Here is a 25,382-nt window from a genome sequence, read left to right on the forward strand (position 1 = left end):
GTAAACTAATGTGATCTCCACCTTATATGAAAGAGAATGGAAGTAGGAGGAGAGTTATTTGCTTGGGACTGGGAGTGAGATAAGAAGAAAGATGATATAGTCCCCACTCCCCACTTTATATGAGAGAAATTGAGGTAGGAATAAGGTGGCACAAGGTTTTTGAGATGCAAAATCTGCACTGACAATGAGAGAAAATGAGACAAAAAGTACAAATTTAGGTTTCAGATAGGAGTGTAAATCATAATTACAAAGGGATGCAAAACTGAAGTAGGAAAAAATTTGTTTTAGGTTCAGATTTGCACTGCAAGCAAACAGAAAATTGATATGATGAAAGGGAAAATTTACCCGGATAGTCTTGTTAAAGACAGTGGGATTATAAGCCTGAATTGCAACATCTTTTAAAGTCTGATTAGAATAGCAAGTCATTTGCACCCTCACCTACTGATCCATTTTTTAAGCATAACAAATAAGCTGGAAAGGAAGTGGGCCACAGGTAATTTCAACACTAAATTTTGTCAGATGGTGTTGATAAAAGACCCAAAATACATCTCTCTGCTACCATGGTCTGTAGTTTCCCCTGCGCTTGAATCCTTTTATCATTTTTACTGCTCCAAAAAAAAGGAAAAATGAGATCATCCACATTTAGAATCAGGATTAAATAGTCATCAGATGGGCTCTCCTCTCCATGCCCTACAAACTGTTTTAGAATTTCTGGAAGGAAATATAAAAGATATAGATTAATGCATTGTTACATAGCACATGATCAATTAGGAGAAATAAGAGCCACGGAAAAGAAAGAAGTGTGAAATGGGAAGGAAATAATGTCAAAAAGTTTTCTGCTGAATTTGATTATATTTCATCTCTGCAAGAAAATTTCCCAGCTGAGACAGATTTTAGATTTCCCTTCTTAGCTATTTTGTTTAGCTTTTTATTTCCCATTAAAAACACTAAAAAAGGACATTAATCAATCACTTATCTCCAACATGAGAAAGAACACAAGATAAAATTCTAATCAGGGGTGGTTCTTTCGCTTCTCCCAGTCTCCCTGAGCATTGCAGGGGAACCTCCTGAGCCGAGGGCAATTAACTACATTAAGATATTCTAGGCATGGGAATGCTCTCCGCAACTTGGTCCACTCCATCTCCAAGCTGTCTAGGAACCTCAGACGCAAAACTCGGACATTTTTCCAGGTGGGATCCTGTTGATCCCACAGTAATCGATTAAGTTTCCCTCCCCTGATGTATAGCTTTTCCAGATTCTCCACTTTTCTAGGCTCGAGCCAGTTTGGTGCCTCTTCACGAGGGATGCATCGGAGGTCTAGTTTTTTGAGGTCTGTAGGAAATGAAATGGACTCCAGGCTTTCTGCAACTGCGTCCGTCGATGACCGTATACCGTTATCGTCCTGCTTCTCTTCTTTTATTGCCCATGTTATGGTTAGAGAACGAAGAGCCTTCAACTGTTGCAATTTATCAAACTCACCTTCCGCAACAACTGCGTCGCTTGCTATATTGATGCTTAGCTTCCTCAGTCTCTGCAATTCAACCAACTCGCTTAGCGTACATGAGTCATTGATCTTGGAATTACCGATAACAAATCCCTTCAGCACCTGTAACTCGGAGAAGGAGCCGATCCCCTTGGGAACGTACTCTATCAAGTAACAGTCGGACAGGTCCAAGTGAGTCAGGTTCTTCAGAGACGCTACCCCAGGAGGCAATTCCTCGAGGTTGTGACACGCGCGGAGGTCCAAGATGGTGAGGTGGGTGAGCTTGCTTATGGAAGCTGGAAGATTCGTTATTCTAGATATGCCTTGGAGGCTCAGATACCTCAAGTGCTTCATACCCCTCAAGCCTTCAAGGAAACCGGTATCTTCCACTTCGATGTGATGCTTGGGCCATCTCTTCCACCTGCCTAGTTGCAGAACCACTAGCTTCGTCATCCTCGAGAATGTATCCGTTCTGAAATCAAGATAACAAACATCAACATTGAATAGTGTCAGCAGCTCTTTGTGATACAGTCTTTCTAGATCTGAAGACCCTTGACGACTGGTTGTCGCTAAGCATGCCCGACGAAATCGTGAGGAAGTTTCGAGGCAACTCCCCGACCTTTCATTGTTCTCGGAGGTGGGATGTTCCATGGGATAAAAGTCGAAGAACTGAACTTCCTTAGCGACAGAAATCACCATCTGTCGAACCCAAGGGTGCATTTTGCAGCACTTTGCTTCTTGAGATCCTACTTCCGGGAACGGCTCGATCAAGTGGTTGTTCATTAACTCGCGGATGTATTCATGGCCGATTTCTTCGGCGGTCTTGTCTCCCGCGGGTGTTACGAAGCCCTCACCGATCCACCAGTAGGTTAATTCCCTTTTTTTAATGACAGCATTCTCTGGGAAGACGGAGAAGCAAAGCAAGCAGAGCTTGAGTTCGGGTGTTGTGAGATAATCGAAACTCAGCCTAAGATCGGTGATGACTGAACTCCTCAACATCTTCTCTTCGATGCCAAGGTCACCCCATTCTCTCGACGCTTTCCGAACAAAAACATCATCAGGGTCCCCTTCCAGCTGAGATTGAGAGGGCAAGCCGTAGGCAACATAAAAACTTGTGGATTTTATCCTCATGATGTCGTGGATGATACATGTATGTTCGGCTATGGTATCCTGGATTTGAGTGGCATGTTGACCGAAGAGATCCGACAGATCATTGAAGCGGTTTATGAGCTGCTCCCACTCCGAATTTTCCACCCTACCTAAGGCTGCGTTAGATGCGTTATTCACGAATTGAAACTCTTCCTTCCCGCACAGTTGCTGTAATTCGTACAGCTTCTTCTTTAACTCAGGCAAATGTTCATGAGTATGGTGAACTGAAGAAGAAGAAGAAGAAGCGGTAAATTAAAAGAGTAGCGTTGATTAAGGAGCGAGATAGCTAGACTGCTTAAATACCTTATAGCATGGACGGATTATAAGGCCATGTTTGGTTAACTGCTTTGGCCTCATTCTCTTAATTCTTGTCCATTCTAGGCAAGAATGGGCAAAAATGAATAGTAGTGTTTGGTTATAAAATTCTTGTCAACAGTCACTTTTTTTTTCAGAATAAAAAATCAGTCCCATAGCACAAAAATTGAGTAGTGTGCAACATGAAAAATAATCATGCCCCACCTTGTTCGTTTCATTCTTTGAGGAAACACTTTTACAAAAGCACTGTTGTCATAGATGTTTACTTTTGTGAAAACACTTTTACAAAAGCACTTTTGTAAAACTACTTTTACATAAAAGCACTTTTACAAAAGAACTTTTACATGAAAGCATTTTTACAAAAGTACTTTTATGAAAGCATTTTTACAAAAGTACTTTTATGAAAGCATTTTTACAAAAGTATTTTTATAAAAGCACTTTTATGGAAGTACTTTTATGAAGGAACTTTTATAGAAGTATTTTTATGAAATCACATTTATAAAAGCACTTTTAGGAAGATACTTTTGTGAAAGTACTTTTAGAAAAGCACTTTTATAAAATCACTTTTACCATGTATAGAAGCACTTTTATGAAAGTACTTTATGAAAACATTTTTATAAAAACACTTTTGCAAAAGTATTTTTATGGAATTACTTTTATGAAAGCACTTACAAAAGTACTTTTATGAAAACACTTTTATGAAAGTACTTTTATGAAAGCACTTTTATGAAAGCACTTTTAGGAAAGTATTTTAATAAAAAAAAATTATGAAAGTACTTTTATAGAAACATTTTCACGAAAGTACCTTTACAAAACATCTATGCCAATTGGTAAACATTGACTATTGGAGTCCTAGGCTAGCGATTTATGAATACCGACACAATTCTTTGTTTTTTTTTTTTTTGAAGAATGAAAATGAACATAGGACATTTGTCAGTCTGAAAAGAATTCATTTTTAGGAAAAAAGTGTTTGGTTCATAGCAATATTTTCTCATTTTACTTATTTTTACCCATAAAACAATTAACAATGTAACATTGGAAGAAAAACATTGACTACCAATGGAAAGTAAGTGGATAGACATCACAGACCTGTATCCCATCACAATAAAAGAAAACACTAGGGATGTTCATAACAAGACCCAAACCAACCAAACCGACCAACCCGGTCCGGTCCAACTTGAGTTGGTCGGTTTTTTTAGCACCGGTCGGTTTCGATTTTCATGTATGAAAACCAAAACCGAACCAACCCGAACCGACTTAGATTTATATATTTAAGCTTTATTTTAGAAATATACATATTATATATAAAATTTTTTATATATAAAATATCAGTTTTAATCCATCGAATCATTTTTAATTTCTAGGCATCCGGCCTTTGCTTTCTTAGACTTGAATCCTTTACCATTCACACCGAAAGAATCATTCACAAAATCGATCCAAACGGACCCAAACCGATTCAAACCGACTAAGTCGGTTTTACTTAGTACTGGGCCGGTTTCGATTTCATTTCTAGGTAAACTGACCAGGTCGAATCGGTTGGAAAAACGCCAGTAAACCGACCCAACCCGACCCATGAACAGCCCTAGAAAACACAATAAAAGACCTACTCTATCATTATTCAAAAAACCAAGACTTACTCTATCAATATTCAAATTCAAGTTGGACAAATAACCATTCTAGCACCATTGAGCAAAAATAAATAACAGTTCTTGTGTAGAACCAAGCTTTGTCCTTCAAAAAATAATATGCTACTTTCTTTCCAAAATGCCCATACCTAAACCTAATTACTGCTTCCATTTATTATGCTTTCAAAAAATAATATGATTGAATTCATGATCCAATGCTTCCATTTGAAGTTCTTATGTAGAACCAAGCTTTGCCCTTCAAATCAATAATACGAAAGTCCCTAATTACTGGCAATCACGTTATGGAAGCATTGGATCATGAATTCAATCATAAAAACTTCAAATGCCCATACCTAAACCTTAATTACTGCTTACCTTAATACCCTATTTCCTACCAGAAATGACAAGAAACAACTATAATCTTGCCAATTCTGGTGAGTTTTGAAAATTAAGAATCTCAGCTGTTCTTGCTCCACTTAGCAATCTGTTCCAACACTAAATGTACCCATATATTTGCCAGATAAGTGCTTTACAGAAGAGAGCTAGATGTCCAAAGAGCAGGCCAATCAAAGAGTCCCCAATTTCATAGAGTTTAATTTATACAGATAAGAAGAAACCTGTACCTAATAGAAAGAAAGAAAAAAAAATCATCTAGAGAAGAATCCCAAATGACCCATATCAGTTTAACAAAGAATTCAATTCAGGCCTTAATAAGGGGTGGTATTAATAAGTGACAAACTAGTGTAGAAACCAAAGTGGAGTCAAATCAGCCTATATCCCACCATTAGACTTTAAAACATATAACCAATCATGCATTGTTCCATTCTCATAGAAGTATAGTTTAACGAAATTAAATATTGACTTCCATTTTAATTGTGAAGGACAATCTCAAGAAACTATTCTTGTCCTCTAGTGGGCAACTTTCAATAAAAAATGTCTTGTTTGTTTCCTATGCCTGCAATTTCAAATGAAGATTGATGATCAATAGAGGTCATAAATTTCAGAAAGTATAAAAACAATGACCAAGATGATGAAATCTAGTGTAACATAATTCTAGATGAGATCTGAAATCTGATTTCATCATAATATAATTGTAGATGAAATCTGATTTCTTTCCTTTTGTTCTGTGTTTTGATTGTTTTGGTTCAACTTGTATTCTATTTCAATCTTACTTGGCACACCCAAAATAATTCATGAACACAATCAACTATTGTATCTACTAATTGAAGTTGAACTAGTGGAAGTTGAGTTGGTTACCTTAATACCTTGCTGAGGTAGTTGCAACCCATATACAGTTGAAATATAAGAAAAGTAAGAGGCATGAACAGAGTCATCAACACACTCAATCCTTAATTTGTCAAAATAAACTAAACCTGTCCATATAGACAAATCCATCTTAAACCTACACCCAGCACTGTCCACATCTAATGCATTCTGCCAAACCCAGGAAGCTTTGTTAGAACTGTATAAACTATCTGCTCGCAAGGCTTTATCCCTGTCGATGAATATCTCTGCTTCTTTCTCATTCTCCACTAAATACCAAAAAACCAGATTCAGTACACAAACATCAAAGCCTTTAGAAGCGAGGTCCATAATTTCTCAGTACAGGGTGTTAACCATATCCTGCTCTATTTGAATGGTCGGGGCGGCAATTATCTCCTTGATGGTATGATTCAAATGATTAATTGCCTCGATAAAATGCTCATGCGGTTTCTTCTTGCTACCATGGGTTCTCTTACGGTTACCTGAACCAGGGCAAGGTGTGTTATTTTGTGATTGAATCCCATTGTCATTGATGATGACAATGATGTCTCCCACAAGTGTTGATGCATCATCATTAACATCATCACCACCCTCATCGACATAATCATCATCACCCATATCTACATCACCTTGCATCTCAGTACCCATCGGAGCATAATCCCCTGTAGCTTAGTCATTACCTAGCACCACCTGCATCTTGTACATCTCCATGACGCATCCTTTCACGGTGTGTGCAAGTGGGTTTGCTTGCATTCAACAACCAGTATTTTCATTGTAATACCAACGCTGTTACATACCATATCAGTGAAGTTTTTCCGGTTCACCTAAGTGTACTCCTCCCACACTTGTGTGCCTACTTGAATATGATTTCTAGCTTCAGTCCAGCCAAACCTAGATGTCCCAAGTAGTTTTTTTGCCTTCGTGTAAATTTGCTTTAGTGTGTACATCCTAGTCTTTATGTTGTGGGTTTTGATATCCACTAGGAACTAGTTAGACATTTCTCTATAGACATAGGTATATGCTGATGTCTTGAAACCCTTGTCAATTTTATTGCATAGGGCAACTTGCTCTACTAGTAACTCTATCAAGGCCATACCCATTGCATCATTTCAATGAATTTGTTTACCACGATTTGCCCCCAATGTTAGTGGACGTGACACAAACAATGGCTTCCCCCTTTGTTGGCCTCCCCTGTGACCAACAGATGAGCTTTGTGTCTCTTTTTCGGACATAATTCCTATTAACCCTGCCTACACCATGAATGGATTTAAACACAAGAATATAATGAGATATCAAGTGGACATTAATTTGGAGAACAAAAAGTAAATAATAAACTCATTTAACATAACAGATTTAAAAAGAACAACACCATCCAACACATTACCATTAAACCAAAGTGAGAGCATGTTTAGTGGTGGTGGAAGTACACCAACTAGAAGTAGATACTAATAATGAAATCCAGAGGGTTCAACATTAATTAAGCATATATGAAATAAACAATACTAATATCACAACAATGTCCATAACAATACTAATAACAAATCATTGTTCATTTGATCGAAGTCATCGCCTGATTCTCTGCCAATCTTGAAACATTTCTACCCCTAGCCGATCTCTAAATGAGGACTGCCTTACAAGTTCATTTCTCTGGAATTGTTGTGTTAGGTTGCCTCAAATTGGTGCATCATCCAAGGCATCACTCCTCCCAACAATGGAATTTTGAGCATTTGCCTCTCGAATACCTTGACGAGTTAATGCGTCATTTGGATTAATTCCCATTATGTGGTTATGAAGGACACAACATGCAATGACAATCTTGTGCTCTACATTTCTCAATGAATAATGCCTATGGTTGAAGGTTTCTCTTAGGGATTCAGGCACATGACCTTGAATCTCATTGAAGTGGTACCATGTGTTCCGATAAGGAGCCAAGAAGCGTGGCATATTTCTATATCCTCGATCTACGAGGTAGTATTTTCCTACGTTCACACTGAAGAAATTAGGAATTAGTTCACATACGAACCATTTGATGTATTGGTATGATGTAAAAAAAAAAAGATTGTGCAACTTACTGTCAGGTACGCTAAGACTAGATTCCCCCCGCAAAGAATCATATAGAACCATTGCATCAGTAGCTGACCCCTCCCAACCAGCTAATACATATGTAAATTTCATGTAAAATGTAATTGCGGTCATCACATTTTGGGTGGTTTTCCCTTTCTTACCATGGAATCTAACATGTTCTTCAATAGGCACTTTGCATGGGATGCGAGTTTCATCGATAGCACCTATGCAGTCCTACATGCCCACTACATTTACGTCAAATTGATTGATGGATTAAATTGACATGATCAAATATATATAAGCAGTTAATCTTTAAGTGCAGAATAAGCAGTGAATGAAGTGTTGGAGTTAGTTTAAGCTAATCAAACAGGGGGTACTGTGTTGTTTAAGTAGTGGAGAGATTCCAGTTGGGCATAAATCCTTGAGTACTAAACACACAACGAATTAGTCAAGAAAGATTATGCTTTATGGATGTTTTCTGCAAACAAGAGGGTGCTTTATCAACTAAATGAATTCTGAACTAATCCCTAGAACCAAATTTGAAGGATTCAGGCAAGAAATAATTGAATTAGGATTTTAATGATTCTCAGTACGTAAATTGCCCACTTTTTATCAATCTTCAAGCAACGACTGTGAGAATCTTAGCTATGTTGATTAAAGGATTTGTGGCTTCCATTCAATAGCATTATTTCCCTGATTTCAACATGAGCTAGCTCATTGGAAAGAATGATCCCCATGGTATTTTGTATACGACCATTCCACACTAACAAAAGTGAAAATCAAATCATTTCCCCTCAATATATACCTAAATAGAATCTAATTTGTTTTATATTTTGCAGTGAAACCTTTTAACTAGCTAAGCTGGAACCTAGTTCAGATGATTAAATTTGTATATGAAGGGGTCTTACTTAAATCTGGAGGTGGTATATAATTCCGCTATAGTAGCAACTAGTGGCCATTTCTTCCACTGTAAAGAATCCTTTACATGATCATTCATAAAAAGAAAAGCCTTTACATGATGTTTGGTGACCTCCACCGGGAATATGATTAGGGAAATTAAAAAGTTTATGGAGGAGATGAGGACAAGAATGGAATGGGTCCCCTGGGGCTACCATTGAGAATATACAACAACATACCTACACTAGACAAAACAGAAAACCTGTATCCCAAAGACCAAATGCCTCCATACAAATGATATATTTTTATCAAAAAACCTGATGTAGTTTGGGTTTCTAATCAGACACTCAATTTGGCAGTTTGATCCTATGCTGTATAGAAGTGAAAAAATTTAATCTATCTACTCTGTTGGTAGAAACAAAGATTAAAGAAATTGAAGCCAAAATGGCATAGAGACAGAAAAACAAACCCACAGGTTCTTCCTTGTTTTGAAAATTTGACACAGAAACACCAATTCGAACTCTGCTAGTGTATTTTTTTTTTTTTTATATTTCCTTTCTTGCTTGTGTGATCTATTCCCTTTATCTATGTTTTCATGTTTTACCAATAAATCTTTTGTTACTACTGACAAAGAAAACCACCAAGTTAAAGTTAAAGGAGAAACACCAGTCCATGTCCCTGAAGTGCTACCAATTTCTATGATTCATGAGAATCTTCAAAACCTATGTTCTTGAATATACAGGAAACTTATTAGTCAGCTCTATAAGCACAACGTTAGAAATTGGAGCACCTGGTATACGAATAGAACATCCATCTAAATTTAACTTGATTGCATCTTAGGGAGGGGGACCCCACCTCATTGATTGCTTCCAAGTACAGGAACTAATAGCTATTACTTTGCCAACTCCATTTATTGTAAGACCTTCTATCGACCCATTGGATTTAAGGATTCAACCATGACAAAGATCCCGTTAATACTTTAGACACTCAGGCCATGTTCTTTTTTCGGAAACACATTTATCTGGGTAAATGCACTTACCCAGGTAAGTGTTTCCTGGGTAAATGCATTTACCCATGTTCTTTTTTTTGTTTGATTTACCCAGGTAAATGAAGTTTCTTATTTTCCCATGTTCTTTTGCAACACCTACTTTCCTGGGTAAATTGTTATGTTTTTCATCTCTTTCCAATTTTACCCTTCGGACAAAGATTTGAAAATCATGTCACAAAGTCTTAAGTGCCCCTTAAATTTTCGGAAATAAACCATGCTGCCTCTTCTTTTAAACCCAATTTGAGCCTAATTCAAGTTTTTCCTCTGGAACGATAGAAGAAAACACCATCTGCCATTATTTTGGGCTCAAATTTTGGGCATTTAAGACTGCTGTCATAATTTCTGGTTTTCTTTATGAAAATCAAACTAGTTCTGGTTATTTACTGAACCATTGAATTTTCACAAATAACAAATAGCAGAGGAGAGTTTAAAATGTCAATGCTTATAAGATCATGTCAATCCTTTGACCTTCAAAATCACAATAATAAAATTAACAAATGGGCATATACAACAAATGAAGAAAAGAATAATGTGAGGACCCAAAGCACTTGCAACGTAAGTTTCTCTGCTACTTCCTGTAATGAAAGAAGTGAAGTGTTATTAACAGAGATCCCCCACCTCATCCTACCAAAATAAAAAAAGATATACTAGCAAGTGAGAATCTGTTGGAAGCTCAAGAGTCCATTTCTTGTTCACTTTGTCATAAACCTCCCCACTCCCCAGATATTCATAATTCTTCAATCAGATTCCTTTAGCAAGCTCTGTGAGATTCCACAAAACCCATGGGGCCATGATTATAGTGACTGCTATATGAGTTATCCCATCCAAATGGAAGCAACTGTAATAAAAGGTTCAACCTAGGCCTATAAGCAAGAGTAAAATATAAGAAAACTTACCCCTGATCCTTTGCACTGTGTAATCAGCTCGGACACTGCTCTGTGGTAACAAACCTTTAACCCATTCTCCTTTCATTAGAGCATGAAGCCTTTGGTGTTCAGTTATAGCATCAATGCATTCCTGTATGGCAGGGACAAATGAAAGTTGATGAGGCTGTTGTGCATATTGGGTAAAGGCAACTTTGCTGCAAACAGAAGATCCACATGAAAACATCTAAATATAGGCATGACAAACAATAACTAGTGATAGAAAAACAAAAGAGGATAATATCAGTGTATGAGCAACTGCCATGCAGCAGTATCAAGAGACTGCACAAGAGCAGCATGTAACTGATGAAGGAGCCCATCTTCGTCCAAAGTAAATGTTGGTTGCCATTCTTTAGACCCATCAATTGGAGAGACAGTAGTAGGAGCTCCAGTGTTTGGGGAATCACTTCCTACTTTATTGACAGTAATTGAGATACCAAGTTTGCTAGTTGCTTGCATTACCTGAAAAGTGGATGCTCCATTGATATTCCAAGGCCAAGTTAAATATCTGGATTTCAAATTTAAAACAAACTAATTAAAAGAGCTCTTGCTCTTCCTAATTAATACCAGCATACCCAATAAGCTACTAAAGGAGTAGAACTGCAACTTAAAACTGAGCAAAACCAGAACTTATTTTCAAGGTCAAAAGCCAGGAATTGAAACTCAAAAAAGAGGTCCAAGCAAAACTGGGGAAAAAGGGTAAGTGCATAGCATAAATCTATTAAGCTCTAAGTGAGTCCATTCCAGTACATCTGATTATTAGAAGAATCATATGCCCTTGAGCTCCGAAGTTCCATGTATTGCCTGCTTCCTTGCTGAGAAAATTCAAGCTCACCGCATTCATTTCCCTTGAAAGTCCATGAATTGCTTGTTAAGTTGTTTGGTATAGCACTATGAGGTGCTGATGATAATTATGGCCATTCCTGAGGATGATGATAATAAGCTAGAAACTTTTTTGGGGAAGTTAGACCTGCTAGTCTCTATAAATGCATGTACAAAACTACAAATTTCTTCAGAATGTTGGATATATATATTGGGTTTTGCTTATGTATATATTTTGACAGAGTTATGTCAAGGGAGAATGGTGATCTTGTGCCAGGGAGGAGCATCACAAAGAATGATACCTAATGCTATATTTTTATATTGAACACTGTTAAATTTTATTGAGGTTGTTACATACTGGCTTCCTAAGGATACACTCAATTGTAAGTATATCTTTTTTATTTGAAAGGCTAGAAATATAGAAAAGGAACCAATTCATAGAAGATAAACATATCACAATTCAAGTGAATGAATTTAAAAGAGATAGGGGAAGGCCAACAAGGAGAGTGATTGTAGTAGCAGAAACCGAACTGGGGGCTTACAATCCATTAATTACGAGGATAAGGCCCTAGAGTGGAATTGCCAAAAAAAAAAAAAAAAGAGTTTGCATTGAAAGCATATTTTGAATCCCATGCATGTTCTAACTATATAAATAGAAATAAAACTAATCAACTTCAACATGAATCTGATAAGGGATGGTCCCCAGTTTAACTTTTGATTGATAATGGAAACTTCTTTAGATGAAAGAAAGAGATATAAGCAACAAGACTTCCCAAAAACTACAAAGCAATGTTGCATGGACATAGTCACAAGAATCAGAATCCAACACATGTTCAGGAATCTGACTTGGCAAGATGAAAAACCAAAGATTCATGGACACATCTATGAAGTATTAAATACTAATTATTTTAATAATTCCGATTTCCGACTTCCAACCAAAATGAATCCTTACTAATAGTGAAAGACTTTGGTTCCTTAGGCTCCATTTGAAAAGAACGCAGATACAAATATGTTTAGTGAACTGCATGTGCAAAAATTGTTATTTATAAACCTTATTGTTGCACTGTACATATTGCAATTGTACACTCTTCCCAAACTGAGCCATATGGCATGTTTAATTGATGTGAAATGGAATCATTTCAATAATTTCCTGAAACCATGAAATGACCTCAACTTTGAGTCTACTCTTAGCAGTTGGAAATTAATTGCTCCAGTTCAGACTTGAGATGGTAATTTCTGCTATATATGAACCAGGTAAGAAGAAGGTAGCACCTAAAACATATTGCTACTATCAACAAACATTGTCTTCATTCTCGACAGGCTTGCTGATGGATCAACTATCAAAATTTAACTTGACCACACCATGAGCATGAAGGATCCATTTTTGCATAGTAATCTGCCTCTACTAGTCTGAACGCCATAGCAGATGGTCTCCCTACTTCAGAAATCAATAGTTTTTATTTTTTATTTTTTAATGGAGCAATATCTCCATTCCCATGCATCGTTTGGTAGGAGAAACTGCTTCTCCATATTTTGTATATTTTTTTGCTTTCCGGATGTAATATAACTCTTACCTTTTCTTAGAAAAGGCAATCCCCAATGATGGAACATTTGAGATATGTCAACTCTTACCTTTTGTTATCTTTTAAGTTTTACCAGATATTTTTGGACCCCTAAAGCAGTAAGTCCCATGGTATTTTTTTAGCAAAACTTGGGACAACTGCATACCATGGGTGGCTATCATCATCATTGTCATCATCTAAAGCTTTGTCCCAACTATATGACGTTGGGCCAGTCAACTACATGAATCCTGTTCTGCCACACCATTCTATTCAGTGCCATATCCATTATAAAAATATGGGCTGTTAAATCATTTCTCACTACCTCAATCCATATATGTCCATTTTATCATATTCAGCAACAAATAAGCATCAACATGAAGTAAATAGTAACATCCAAACCTGATTTGAGTTAAAAATAAAATCACTCATGCTTAAGCCAATAGAAACTACAAAGAAATTATTCATTTTATTCATCACAAGGAGTTATTTGAACATAAAATCTAACCACTAATGACCTGACCTTATGCATATGCAACTAAGCCATCACAAATTCAAAATCAGCAAGGATAGCAAATCCTCATAATTACCCATTAATTAGAATCCAAACCGAGATGGTTTAATCACAGAAATCAAGACAGCTATCCATCCTAGGAATTCAATCCAGACCCATACTAATAAAACTAGGAATGCTTCAACTAAAAACAAACTCAGAACAAGCTGCAAAAAAAGTGTAAACAAGAGGGACTTTAAATTTTACAGGAAACAAACTGTTGTCTGGGAACCGAAACCAATTGCCACAGCTGGAACCAGCAAGGGAAATGGCACACACTGTTCCCAGGGTCTCCCTAGTGGAGTCGCCCGTCTGTGGGCACTGGAAAGTGATAATGAATGTAAATTTTATATTACATTTTATATTACAATAAATTTTATATCACATTATTCATCCATCCACAATAAAATCTCAACCAGATTTCATTCTTCCTTATTTGTAGTGTAATGTGATATAGTGTATCTTATCTCTTTACTACCTATAGGATGAGTTTGGATAGGTGCATCTGAGGTAATATTGTCAGACAGGCCCTTGATGCTTCTCTAGTTTTTCTGTAGGCAAATTACATATGCAATTTTATTTTTTTATTTTTCTGCTTTTTGTTGTACTGATTAGCATTTCTTTCCTCGAAAATCACAATTTTGCTCTCTACTTTTATTACCACAGGACCCAAGTTTCTGAGCATCAGGGTCACACCATAGTTCTGACTCAGCCGATAGTCCTACAGACAAGATGGACATTTCCCCTGGAAACAACTTGAGTGGCGATGCATATGATCCAATTGAAATAAAAGATTCAACTAGTTCCCAAAGTAGTTTGCCTCGTGGTGTATCTCCTATTTCTGATAATTCTCAATATGATCTTTTATCATTTAATTCAAGGGCTTCAGATTTAGACACCGAAGGCTTGCTTGAAGCTTCCGAAGAAACAATTAATGGGCTCCGTGCAGATTTTCAATCCTGCATTGTTCTTCCTCTAGTGCCTAACAATATTCAGCCACCGAAGGTTCTCAATATGATCTTTTAACATGTTTTTAGTGCCTAACATCTTCCCCTAGTGCCTAACAAATTCATGAAATAGAAAACAAGACAATGTTATCTAGAAATTCAAAATTAATCAACTACTTACAGTGATTCACCGAGTAGATCTTCTACAACAAGAATTGTTTCTGTTCTGATTCTGAAAACTCTAGGTATCACAGTTGATCTAAAAAACCAAAATACTAGATCCAAGAAATCTGGAAACAAAAAATCAAAATAAAAAAAGGAAATCAATGAAATAATAATAAAAGAGAAACAATAAGATAAGAAACAACACTTTTTGAATAAGATGAAAAAAAATAAGATGCATTACAGAGGAATGGTGGATCAACGACAAGTGAAATAGCGATTCTTACTGTTTAAATGGAGGAAAAAATGAACAGCGACGGCAACTAGACGAAACGGCGACAACAACTGGGATGATCAATGGTGCCGGCAACAGAGGGAGGACGGCGACGGCAACTCTTCAGAATTTGCGATGAGTTGATATAGCAGCAGCGAAGGCAGAGAAGCAGAACTCCGAGGTGATTTTCAGAGGAGAAATGCAGAGAAGCAGAACTCAGAGATACGCAGAGGTGATTTTCAGAGGAGAAACGCAGAGATACACAGAGAAGCAAAACTCAAAGACACGCATCAGCGATAGAAGAACTCAGCATTTTCTGTGTGAAAGAATTAATGGCATAGAAGAAGAAAGGAGTGGAGGAGAAACGCAGAAGTAGAACGAAGTGAAGGAGGGAAACACAGAGGTGATTTTTAGAAAAGGTAAGAGTCTCGAACTTTTATATCTTGTGGGGGCAATATTGAAATTTCTTATTTTTATCTGCTTACCATCCACTCGGGAAATCAACTTACCCGAGTCGCGCAAGGTATCGTTTACCTGGGGAAGTGCATCCGGATAAATCAAACTTACATGGGTCCCACAAAATTTTGAAATCCAAACCCAATCCCATTGACCAAACTTTCTCCGTGGTCTTTCAACTAATGTGGTTATTAATCGGATTAAAAAGGGAACTGTGGGCACATGGTTCATCGTAGAGGCCAGGGGGTCATTTGTTAACAGCCACGATGGATGAATTGAATGATTATTTTTCTGTGTTTTAGTGGATAATTAGTCATGTAAGATGTAGAAATCAACTCAACATGCTATCCGGCCCTTTTTTTTTTTTTTTATAAATGGTGATTTTATTAAAAGAGGGAAACAAAGAAGCCATTCATTTCAGCCATGTCAGCTGTTATCAAATGGACCCTAGGTCTTTGACATCCAAATTGAAAATCACATTTAGATGGATCCCAAGATCATCTAGTTCATTGGGAGACAGCTCCCCATAAAATCGCAGATCTAACAACCATAATAAATAAACAAGTTGCAGATTTAAGAACTACAAACAAATCGCAAACCATAAACATAAAAATAAATCGTAAACAAATCTTAGATCTGTTTTGGGTTTTCTCCAGATCTGAAATGAGTTGACAACATTCCCTCGCCAACGTCTAGATCTGGTACCTTCGGTTCGTTGCGAGTGTCCTCTGTGTTTGGAGATGAATGCGTTCGAACCTGTGACAAAAAGAGAACAGATAGTGAGAAAAAGAAAAGAAAAAGCGAGAGAGAATGAGAGAGGGAGGGAGTGGAAGAGAGAATGGGGTGACTAGCAGAATCGCGACGGTGGTGGAGGATGCTAGTGAAAGAATCTCGGCAGTGCTTGACAGTGAGAGAGAGAGAGAGGAGACAAAAGAGCCGTTGTTTTGTTTTTACATGATGGTTACTTCGATCGAGTTTTACATCGAAAAATCATTGTATAAAATACATCGGTATTCGAAGTAGAAAAGTTTTGAAAATGGCTTTTACACTGATCTTCGATGTACTTTTACACCCCTTCCAAATGGCCACAAAATTGGACCGGAGTATAAAATACACTAAACCAGGTTTTGCACTGCATCCAAACGCTGCCTAAGTCACTTAAACAAATGCAAACTAAATCATGAGGAGCATGGTCCAGGCAAAAATCAACCCACCCATTAGCATATGAGAGTACAGTGTTTGCTAACCAATCAGTAGCACAATTTGCCTCCCTATATATATGCTTGTATTGAATATCCTCATTTAACTGCTTCTTCAGTTATTAACGAAAGAGGAGACTATTCCTCAATGATTAATAATAAGGATTTATTAGTGAATGAGGTTATTGACAAAGAGAGGTGCGTTTGGACAGAGAGTAAAATCAGGAGTCTGGTTCCCATTAATACATGGGAGAAAATAAAATCAATTTTTATTCCCTCGGGCCCAAAGGAGACAATCTAATATGGAGATTTAATTTAGATGGTAAATTCTCTGTCAGCTAGGCCTATAGAATAAAATGTTCATCGATTAGCAATGATGGTAATAACCTGAAATAGAATTCAATGATTTGGAATCTAAGATGTCCCTCGAAATTGAAAACCTTCATATACCTTCTCCTCAAAGGGAAGCTCCCTTCAAAAATTTTCCTCTTGAATAAAGGAGTTAAATGTAGATGCAGCATGCAACTTTGGTGGGATAAAGTGAGGGTTCATGATTTAAACGGGAATACAATGTGCAAAGAGAAGTGTGTTTTTATATTATGGAATATTTGAAAGAATCGAAATCAAAAAATTCTTGTGGCGATATTTACTAAGCAGTAGGCATGCTTCCATTAATGACGGATCTTTCCAAATTCTCCTTTGGATGGTGGGTGTCCGGTATGTGGTATGGAGGACGAAACTTTAGGTATATGTTTGGCATCAATGCTACAGATACAGCACCATTTTCTTTGCTGGTGCGTGGATTGGAAGCATGGTGTTTTTTTTTTTTTAGAAATGTTGCTGTCAGGTAAGACTTTCTTGGAACAACAGCAACTTTTTTCTATTTGGTACCAATGCTCTAAGAAATGTTTTTAGCAATGGTACCTATTATCCAGTGCCACGCCATGTCTTTATCACTGCCACCTCATGTCCCTGTTGGTAGCAACGAGCTGTAGTTCTAAGAAACGCCAAATTTGGCGTTGCTCCAAACCATGCATTTTCGATTTTTAAGGTGCGGCTTGGAGTACCGTTTTTTATGAAAAAACGGTTCCAAACAAACAGACATTTCTTGGAGTACTGTTTTTTCCGATGTGGCGCTGATGTGTCACCGTTTTCTGGAACAACGGCAACAATGCCAAACAGACGCTAGATCACTGCTTTCTGAAGTGCCCTATTATGAAACCAATGTGGTTCGGTGCTGCCACGTACATTACTAAATATGGAGTCACAACCCAATTGGTCCCTCAACACGTGGATGGTGAAATGGTTGGAAATAGATTCTGGGAACACCTACTTCTTTCTTAAGTTATGTTTGGTTTGAAGGAAAAAGTAGGGAAAGGTAGAGAAACCTTTACAAAACTTGTATAGGTTTTTCTACCTTTCCCTACTTTTTCCCTCAAACCAAACATAGCCTAAGTGTGCTATTGTACCGATTAATGAGCTACCAACGCACAGATTAATGAGCTAGTAAGCCATCTTCCTTTTTTTCCAGCTCAAGGCCAGGTGATTACTAGTACAAAGCCCAGAACGTTCTCGCTGGGAACTACCAGCACCGGAAGAAGGCGTTCTTAAAATTAACATTGATGGCTCCTCTAATGTTGGCAAGGCTGGCATTGGTATAGTCATCCGGAGCTCCTTAGCCATGGGTACATACCTTCATCTTCATGTATGGCAAAGCTGTTAAACTTCCTCTTGTTTCAGCTAAAGTAGTGGAATCCTATGCTCTTCTTCATGCCCTCTGATTTTCCTTAGAGATTGGTTTAATGAAAATTGTCATTGAAAGTGATTGCCTCTCTCTAGTTCAACTTCTGTTGACAGGAAAAAATCCACCATGGTGCATCTATCCTATTGTAGATGACTGCAGAAGTTTGATGATTGCATACTCTTGTTCATCCGTAGGCTCAGTTTGGAAGGAATATAAATGCAAATTTATAGAGTGTAAAACCTTATATTTTGTATTATTTTGTATGTAATTGTTCTGTACATATTTACATTTATACTCTTTTCAAACTGAGCCATAGGGAAACTAATAGGGTGGCGCATTGCATTGCGAAGTTTACTTTCTCTTTACAAACTATCTGTACGTGGTCTTCTGAGCATTTGTTCTTACACGATATTGTTGTAAACGATAATGGAATTAGATGTTTTACTATAATAATAATAATAATAATAATAATAATAAGATAGACTAACTATTCAATGTCGCCTCTTTCTTCAGTGACAAATATGGGTGGCTAGATCATTTTCCCTTCAAGTCGACAATTGCTTACCATCACCCGAGATCACATCTATGCCGTACAAATGATCCATATGCACAGATGCACATCTCAAGCATTGGAAATATCTCCGTAAGTTGTCAGTGGGAGATGTTCTCACTACACTGTTGGAATATGCTGTGGTACATTTGTAGGGCATATATGTGAATTTCCATCATCCAAACTATTGAGCCTTAACCAATGGCTTTGATTTTTATTCATGGGTAAAATTGGTAAAACAGTAAAAAATTAAACCTCCCTTAAGAATGAGTTCGGCTTCCGTTAGGGAAAGTCTGTACTTATACCTTTCCAATATCCTTTTTGTAACCTTGCATTGAAAATATCCACCATAAAATAAATCACATAAGGAAATATTTATAATACAAAGCTGTAAAAGTTGTTTGAATGGGTTTTGCCCTGAGTGAAGTCTGACTCATTGATGTTTATGTTGCCATTCCGTGCAAATCTGTTTGGAGTGACATGAGGTGTAGTTTAATTTCTTTTACAACCCAACCTTGCCCTCTATTTATTTCCTCCTAATTGCCTGTCATTAAACCAGCCTCCTACATAGCGCCAAGATAATATAATCATTTTTTATGATAGGTTAACATTAGAGTGAATATAAAATCATTTTTTATGAATTAAAAAATACATAATCGATCTGTTTTTAGAATATAAAAGCAGTACTAACAAAATCTGTTCTATTGTTTCGAGAAATTATTCTGCTAGGCAAAATAAAACAATCAAATATATAATTCATTATTGCAATGTAGTTTGCAGACTGTAACATTAAATTTAAAGGTCTAATTCGTTTGAAAACTTTGGTTATGGGACTCTTGTCATGTTTATCATCTTGTTGGAAGAAACAAGAAAGGAAAAAGCTTAAGCCATTGGAGTAGGGGTGAACATTTGGTTTATTCGGTTAAAAACTAAATTAAATAAGTCAAAATTTTAAAAATCAAACTGAAAAAATAAAAACCGAAACCAAATTTTAGAAAAACCAAAATAATCGAAACCTAAATTTTTGGTTCAGTTTTTTGTTATTTCATTTAAAACCGAACTTTAATAATATATTTTATATAATATATAATATATAATATATATTATAAAATACATATTATAAAATCAAATTTCATTATATTAATGTATTATTATATAAATATATATAATATAATATATTATATGTTGCATATTATATATTATAGGGTAAATTATAGATAGGTACCCTGAACTTTTAAAAATAAGCACTTGGGTCCATCCATTAGTATCCTCTCAGTTAAACATTATATAATGCCAAAAATACCCTTCTCATGTATTTTTAAGACCATTCTTAGGTACTCAAACTTCCCCACAATCACGTTCTCACATGGACAACAAATAACATATTCAAATTTTCTGACGATGGCATTCATCGGTGATGATTTTACATTGTAGAATGATCTCAAAAATACACAATTAGGGTATTTTTTACATTATGTAATGCTTAAATAACGAAATACTAAAGTATGAACCCAATTGTCTATTTTTGAAAGTTCAGGATACTCAAGTGTTACAATTGAAAGTTTAGGGTACCTATTTGTCACTCCCCCCCCCCAAAGTATAGGGTACCTATTTGTAATTTACCCTATATTATATGTTACATATTATATGTTATATATTACATATTATATATCAAAGTTTGATTTATTCGGTTAACCAAATTTGTAATTCTAAAAATTGAAACCAAAACCGAAATATTAAAAGACTGAATTAACCAAACAAAAAAAACGAAACCAAAATTTTAAATTTGGTTTTTCAATTCTAACTGAATAATGCTCACCTACATTGGAGTTGAAGATGGAGCACCTTTGGAAAGAAAGAAAAAACTAAAAATCTAAAAAAAAACACTAGTTGCAACAAAAATCTAACCTTGCATGACCTACGCCCCCATGGGTCATGCAAAAAGCTTTCCACAGCACCGCAGATCCAAAACATTGCATTCTTCCCCTCTAAGAGACCAGTGAAAATATGATGCCCGTAAGTGTTTTCACAATGTTTTAGCAAAATTAGGGATAATCAAATCATGGGCTCTTTTTTTTAACTGAATCAACTAGAAATATAACTGAAACCAATCGGTTAATTTAATTTGATTGATAGATTTAGTTTTCTTTTATTTATCGGTATCTCATGTTGACTATATATCATAAATGAAATATATATAATAAATATATTATATTATAAATAGATTGGATATACCAGTCAGTTTCGCTAACCAGATTTTTTCGGTCCGGTTTTTCCAACTCAATTCAGTTTTTTTTTTTTTTTTTGTTGAACACCCCTAAGCAAAATCAAGTCAAAGAGTTATATTAGCGTTTTCTTTTTTCTTTTTCTTAGAAGAAAACTAGTGAGAACAGCAGGTGATCTCTGTCTTCAAGCCCTATATAAATTCTCCTTGCATTTTATCTTTTGTTCTCCAATGAACCTTTTACAGTTCTTCAAGATGTTCTATTTTTCCTTTAATTCATATAAAAAACAAAGTTCTAAAGCTTGGATTTACTTCACTTGATTGAACTTGACTTTGATAAAATAAATACGGAAAATCTTTTTTTAGGGAGAATGACCAATCAACTCAGATCAGAATTTTATAATCCTGTAATACAGGGAGAATGTATCCTAACCGTGAATTGATGCCAAATTCATAAACAGAATGTAATTTATAGGAGGGAGAGGGCTAGTAAATAGTAATAGGAGGGGCTGGTATTCAAAATTTTGCATTGGGTGTATCCATACTTTTCCCTTCTTTTTTACAATTCTAATAAAAATACCTCATTGAGAGAGTCATCCCGTCTTTTTTTGCTTGGATTACAATTTTGGGTGGTTTTCTTTTAAAATTAAAATAATAATGAAGGAAAACAAGATAATCTCATCGATTGTTAGGTCAAACTCCGAAGAGGGGAGACAAGATTTATTGTTATCCCAATTTTGGGTTTTGTAGTCGTTGATTAAGGAGATGGACAACGTTGCATGAGAGCCTCACTGTTTGATAAAAAAAACCCTAAAATTATAAAATCCCATCCAATGGTTTTGGCTTTTGGGAGACAAGATTTATTGTTATCTTAAGAGAAGACGCCAGTTTTCTCCTTTTCAATTCCTTAAGACATCTGCCATTCCGTCCCGGTTTTCTCAAATGGTTAAATTAGCAAACAAGATTTACTGGTACGACTTCCAATTTCCAATGCATGATGATTCATTGTAGTTGTCCATTTGCACCCAACTGGCATTAAAACAACCATCACTCATTTATTAAGCCTGGAGTTTTACCAATAAAGAAAGACTCTCAGACAGACGATTCGATTCAAAGCTCATCGCTCAATCATGGACTCATGGTGTATCTCCTTCGTTATGAAATAAGAATCCTTTAAGCTTCTTGAATCACACCATTCATATATACTTGCCCTTACCGAGCTCTCACCAACGAGACGAGAGCACTGTTCTGTAATCTATATATTTCTCTATCAAGACAGTCAAAATGCAGAACCCTCATAAATTATTTCCTGAAATAAGGTCATCTGCTGCTCAAGACCCAGCCTTCTTCTCTCCAGAGCTCCTCTCCTCCCCCCTCCCTACCAACTCCTTTTTCCAAAACTTTGTTCTTAAGTCTGGGGACGGGATAAAAAAGGATGACCCAGACGAACAGAAGAGAAGCCATCCGGAATATATACACCCTTATCTTATCAAACCCTTTTCTTCATCCCTCGCTTTCTGTTATCCTTCCCTTCAATCAAGTCGTGAATTCGTCAAACAAGACTTCGCTCCTGATCTCATCATCTCTTCATCACCCTCCCTAAACCAGAACATTAAGAACAGTAACGAACCCAAGCACCATGTCATCTCGTCTTTCAACGACTTAAGCGTCACCTTAGACCTCCCACCTGACCTACGTTTCTTCCTTGTTCGTGGCAGCCCTTTTTTAACTTGCAAAACCACCAATCCAACTGGTCTTTCCATCCAAATCAACAACGGATTCGAGCCCCCGCAACCCAATTCATCGCGCACAAAGCATACAATTCGACTCCGAGGCAATAAGCAGACTTGGATTTGCTACTCCTCGTCCCCAATTGAGCTGACCTACAACGATTCTTCTATCACCGTTGAAAGCTTCGCGGGAATAATTCGTTTCGCAATTTTGCTGAATCCACGTCATGAAAACATCCTTGATCGTTTTAGTGCTTGCTACCCAGTTTCTGGATGCGCATTGTTTTCCAAACCCTTTTGGTTGGAGTACGCATGGCAGAAGAAGGGACAAGGAGACCTGCTCATTACTGATTGCCGAAGAGGTGATGCCCGACGATTCTTTGTGTGGGGAGATTATTGATGCGGTGAAGGATTACCTAGACCGGTGGATTGGCTTGTGGTTAAGTGGGGAACACGCTGAGAATGGGTTTGGATACGAGACCAAATGGAAGGGAATCACCAGTAAAAATGGGGCCATAGACGGTAGCAGAGAAAATGGGTTCGGTATATACAACGATCGTCATTTCCAGCTGGGTTACTTCATATATGCCATTGCAGTGCTTGCGAAATTAAAGCCAGAGTTGGGGAGACAGTACAGGATTCAGGCATATGGAATAATGGAGGATATCATGACTCTGGGTCGCCGTTCAAGCGCAGCATACCCACGTCTGAGGTGCTTCGATGCGTGGAAGTTGCACTCGTGGGCCGCAGGACTGTATGGATGGGAACATGGACGAAACCAGAAAAGCCCCAGTGAGGCGGTGAATGCTTATTACTCGGCCGCACTCATGGGAAAAAGCTATGGGGACACTAAACTCGAACACCTTGGAATGACTCTAGCGTCATTCGAGATCCAAGCAGCAAAGACATGGTGGCACGTAAGAGCGGAGGAGGGGATCTACAGTGAAGAATTCGCAGAGGAAAATAGGGTGTTGGGACGTGCTTGGTCTAGCAAACGGGACAACAAGATATGGAACTTTCCGTCGAAGAGGAGGGTGGTTAAGGTGGGAGTGCAAGTGATGCCGTTAACGCCTATAACTGAAGTTTTGTTTCCTGATGTGGGTTTTGTGGGAAAAATGGTGGAATGGGCTTTGACCGCCCTGGACAAGGAGGGTGACGATGACAAATGGAAGGGGTTTGTGTATGCTATGGAAGGGGTTTACGACAAGGAACGCGCTTTGGATAAGATTAGAAGATTGAAAGAGTTTGAGAAGGGGAGCTCCCTATCGAATTTGCTTTGGTGGATCCACACAAGACATGATTGATAGGAGTGACAATTGAGTATAATGTACCTAAGCTGGTAGTTCCATTCCATATTACTTAATTTGTCAAAATGTTGAGGCACATCAAACTAAATTAAATTCTGGTGAAGGTTATTTTTTACTTGAGATTGAGAATTCTAAGGTGTGGAATAGGGTCATTCTCTTGCTGTCTACCGACTTGAACTTTGAACTTTCGAACATTTAGGGACACATACAATCTTCACCACATAGAGGCGATAAAGGAAATGGTAATACTAAGAGGGTTATTCAGAATATAAATGACAATGCAAACAAATCAAGTTAAGTGGTTTTGTGCCACTGTAGCAAGCCTGGCTGATGCATGGGCCAGCACGATTATTCTTTTTTTTTTTTAATAAAAAATTAAATATCTATATATTTATACTATCGCAGCAGCGCCACGTGTAATGCACTGGCTTTATTAAATAAAACTCAAATTGTGGGTCCTTGTGACATTTTCAATTGGGCAAAGCCAAATTGATTCTCACTCAAACATTATTGTTTGGTTATGTATTGTTAGATAATTTTTTATTGATGTTTATTAATTTTTATTATGATTAGATAAATTTGACTCGACTTTTATTGATTTATATATATTTAGATTTTATTTATTTTCATTTATTTTAAATGGAATTTAAATATAGGTGTACAATACAAACAATAATTTCAAATTAAATGATTAATTCAAAACCAAGGTTTTCGAACGACTGTTGACCTAGACGGTTGGACCATTCGGCCCGGGAACCATCTAGGCAACTGGTTATGTTTTACTCCTAATTAGACCTATTCATGGGCCGGGCCGGGCCGGGCCGGACTTTCACTTGTCACTAATGAAAATATACTAGGCCCGAGCCCAAGCCCAGCCCGACCAACGGGCCTATAACTTGGGCCCAAACCTGAAGCCCGACCTAATTAAAAAAAAAAAAAACAATTTTCCCTATTCAAATTAGAATTAAAAATTCAGATAGTATTTTTTTCTATTTAAATGAACAATGGGCCTACAAGATGGTATTTTTCCCTTTCTTTTATATTTTAAAACACAATTTTACATTCTTAAATCAAAAAAGTTATTCAAA

General features: G+C 36.9%; 2 protein-coding genes and 1 pseudogene across 18 annotated transcripts; 1 reads left to right on the plus strand and 2 right to left on the minus strand.

The window, feature by feature from the left end:
• Positions 1-822: 822 nt before the first annotated feature.
• Positions 823-2,916, minus strand: LOC148878232 (disease resistance RPP13-like protein 4). The gene has a single exon (XM_088965484.1). The coding sequence runs from the start codon at positions 2,612-2,614 to the stop codon at positions 1,013-1,015; it is 1,602 nt and encodes a 533-aa protein (XP_088821610.1). The 5' UTR covers positions 2,615-2,916; the 3' UTR covers positions 823-1,012.
• Positions 2,917-10,270: 7,354 nt separating this feature from the next.
• Positions 10,271-16,392, minus strand: LOC148878233 (uncharacterized). Of its 17 annotated transcripts, none has more exons than XR_016101073.1 (5): positions 15,098-15,529; positions 14,830-14,923; positions 11,230-11,275; positions 10,741-10,861; positions 10,271-10,419 (listed from the first exon to the last, which is right to left on the minus strand). XR_016101073.1 is itself a non-coding variant. In XM_088951360.1 (5 exons), exons 3-5 carry the CDS (start codon positions 11,247-11,249, stop codon positions 10,295-10,297), a joined length of 330 nt encoding a protein of 109 aa, XP_088807486.1. In that variant the 5' UTR covers positions 11,250-11,275; positions 14,830-14,923; positions 15,098-15,494; the 3' UTR covers positions 10,271-10,294. The 17 variants fall into 17 exon arrangements, 5 of the variants coding, with proteins under 5 accessions (XP_088807486.1, XP_088807483.1, XP_088807498.1 ...); XR_016101080.1 differs by having other exon boundaries at positions 10,271-10,605; positions 15,098-15,510; XR_016101069.1 differs by having other exon boundaries at positions 14,830-14,938; positions 15,098-15,265.
• Positions 16,393-22,541: 6,149 nt separating this feature from the next.
• LOC148878234 (glucan endo-1,3-beta-D-glucosidase-like) lies at positions 22,542-24,291 on the plus strand (annotated as a pseudogene).
• Positions 24,292-25,382: the final 1,091 nt, after the last annotated feature.

This window comes from Nelumbo lutea, chromosome 1, assembly GCF_056320005.1.
Source record: "Nelumbo lutea isolate HS-2025 chromosome 1, American lotus-T2T, whole genome shotgun sequence".
In the NCBI taxonomy this organism is placed as follows: domain Eukaryota; kingdom Viridiplantae; phylum Streptophyta; class Magnoliopsida; order Proteales; family Nelumbonaceae; genus Nelumbo; species Nelumbo lutea.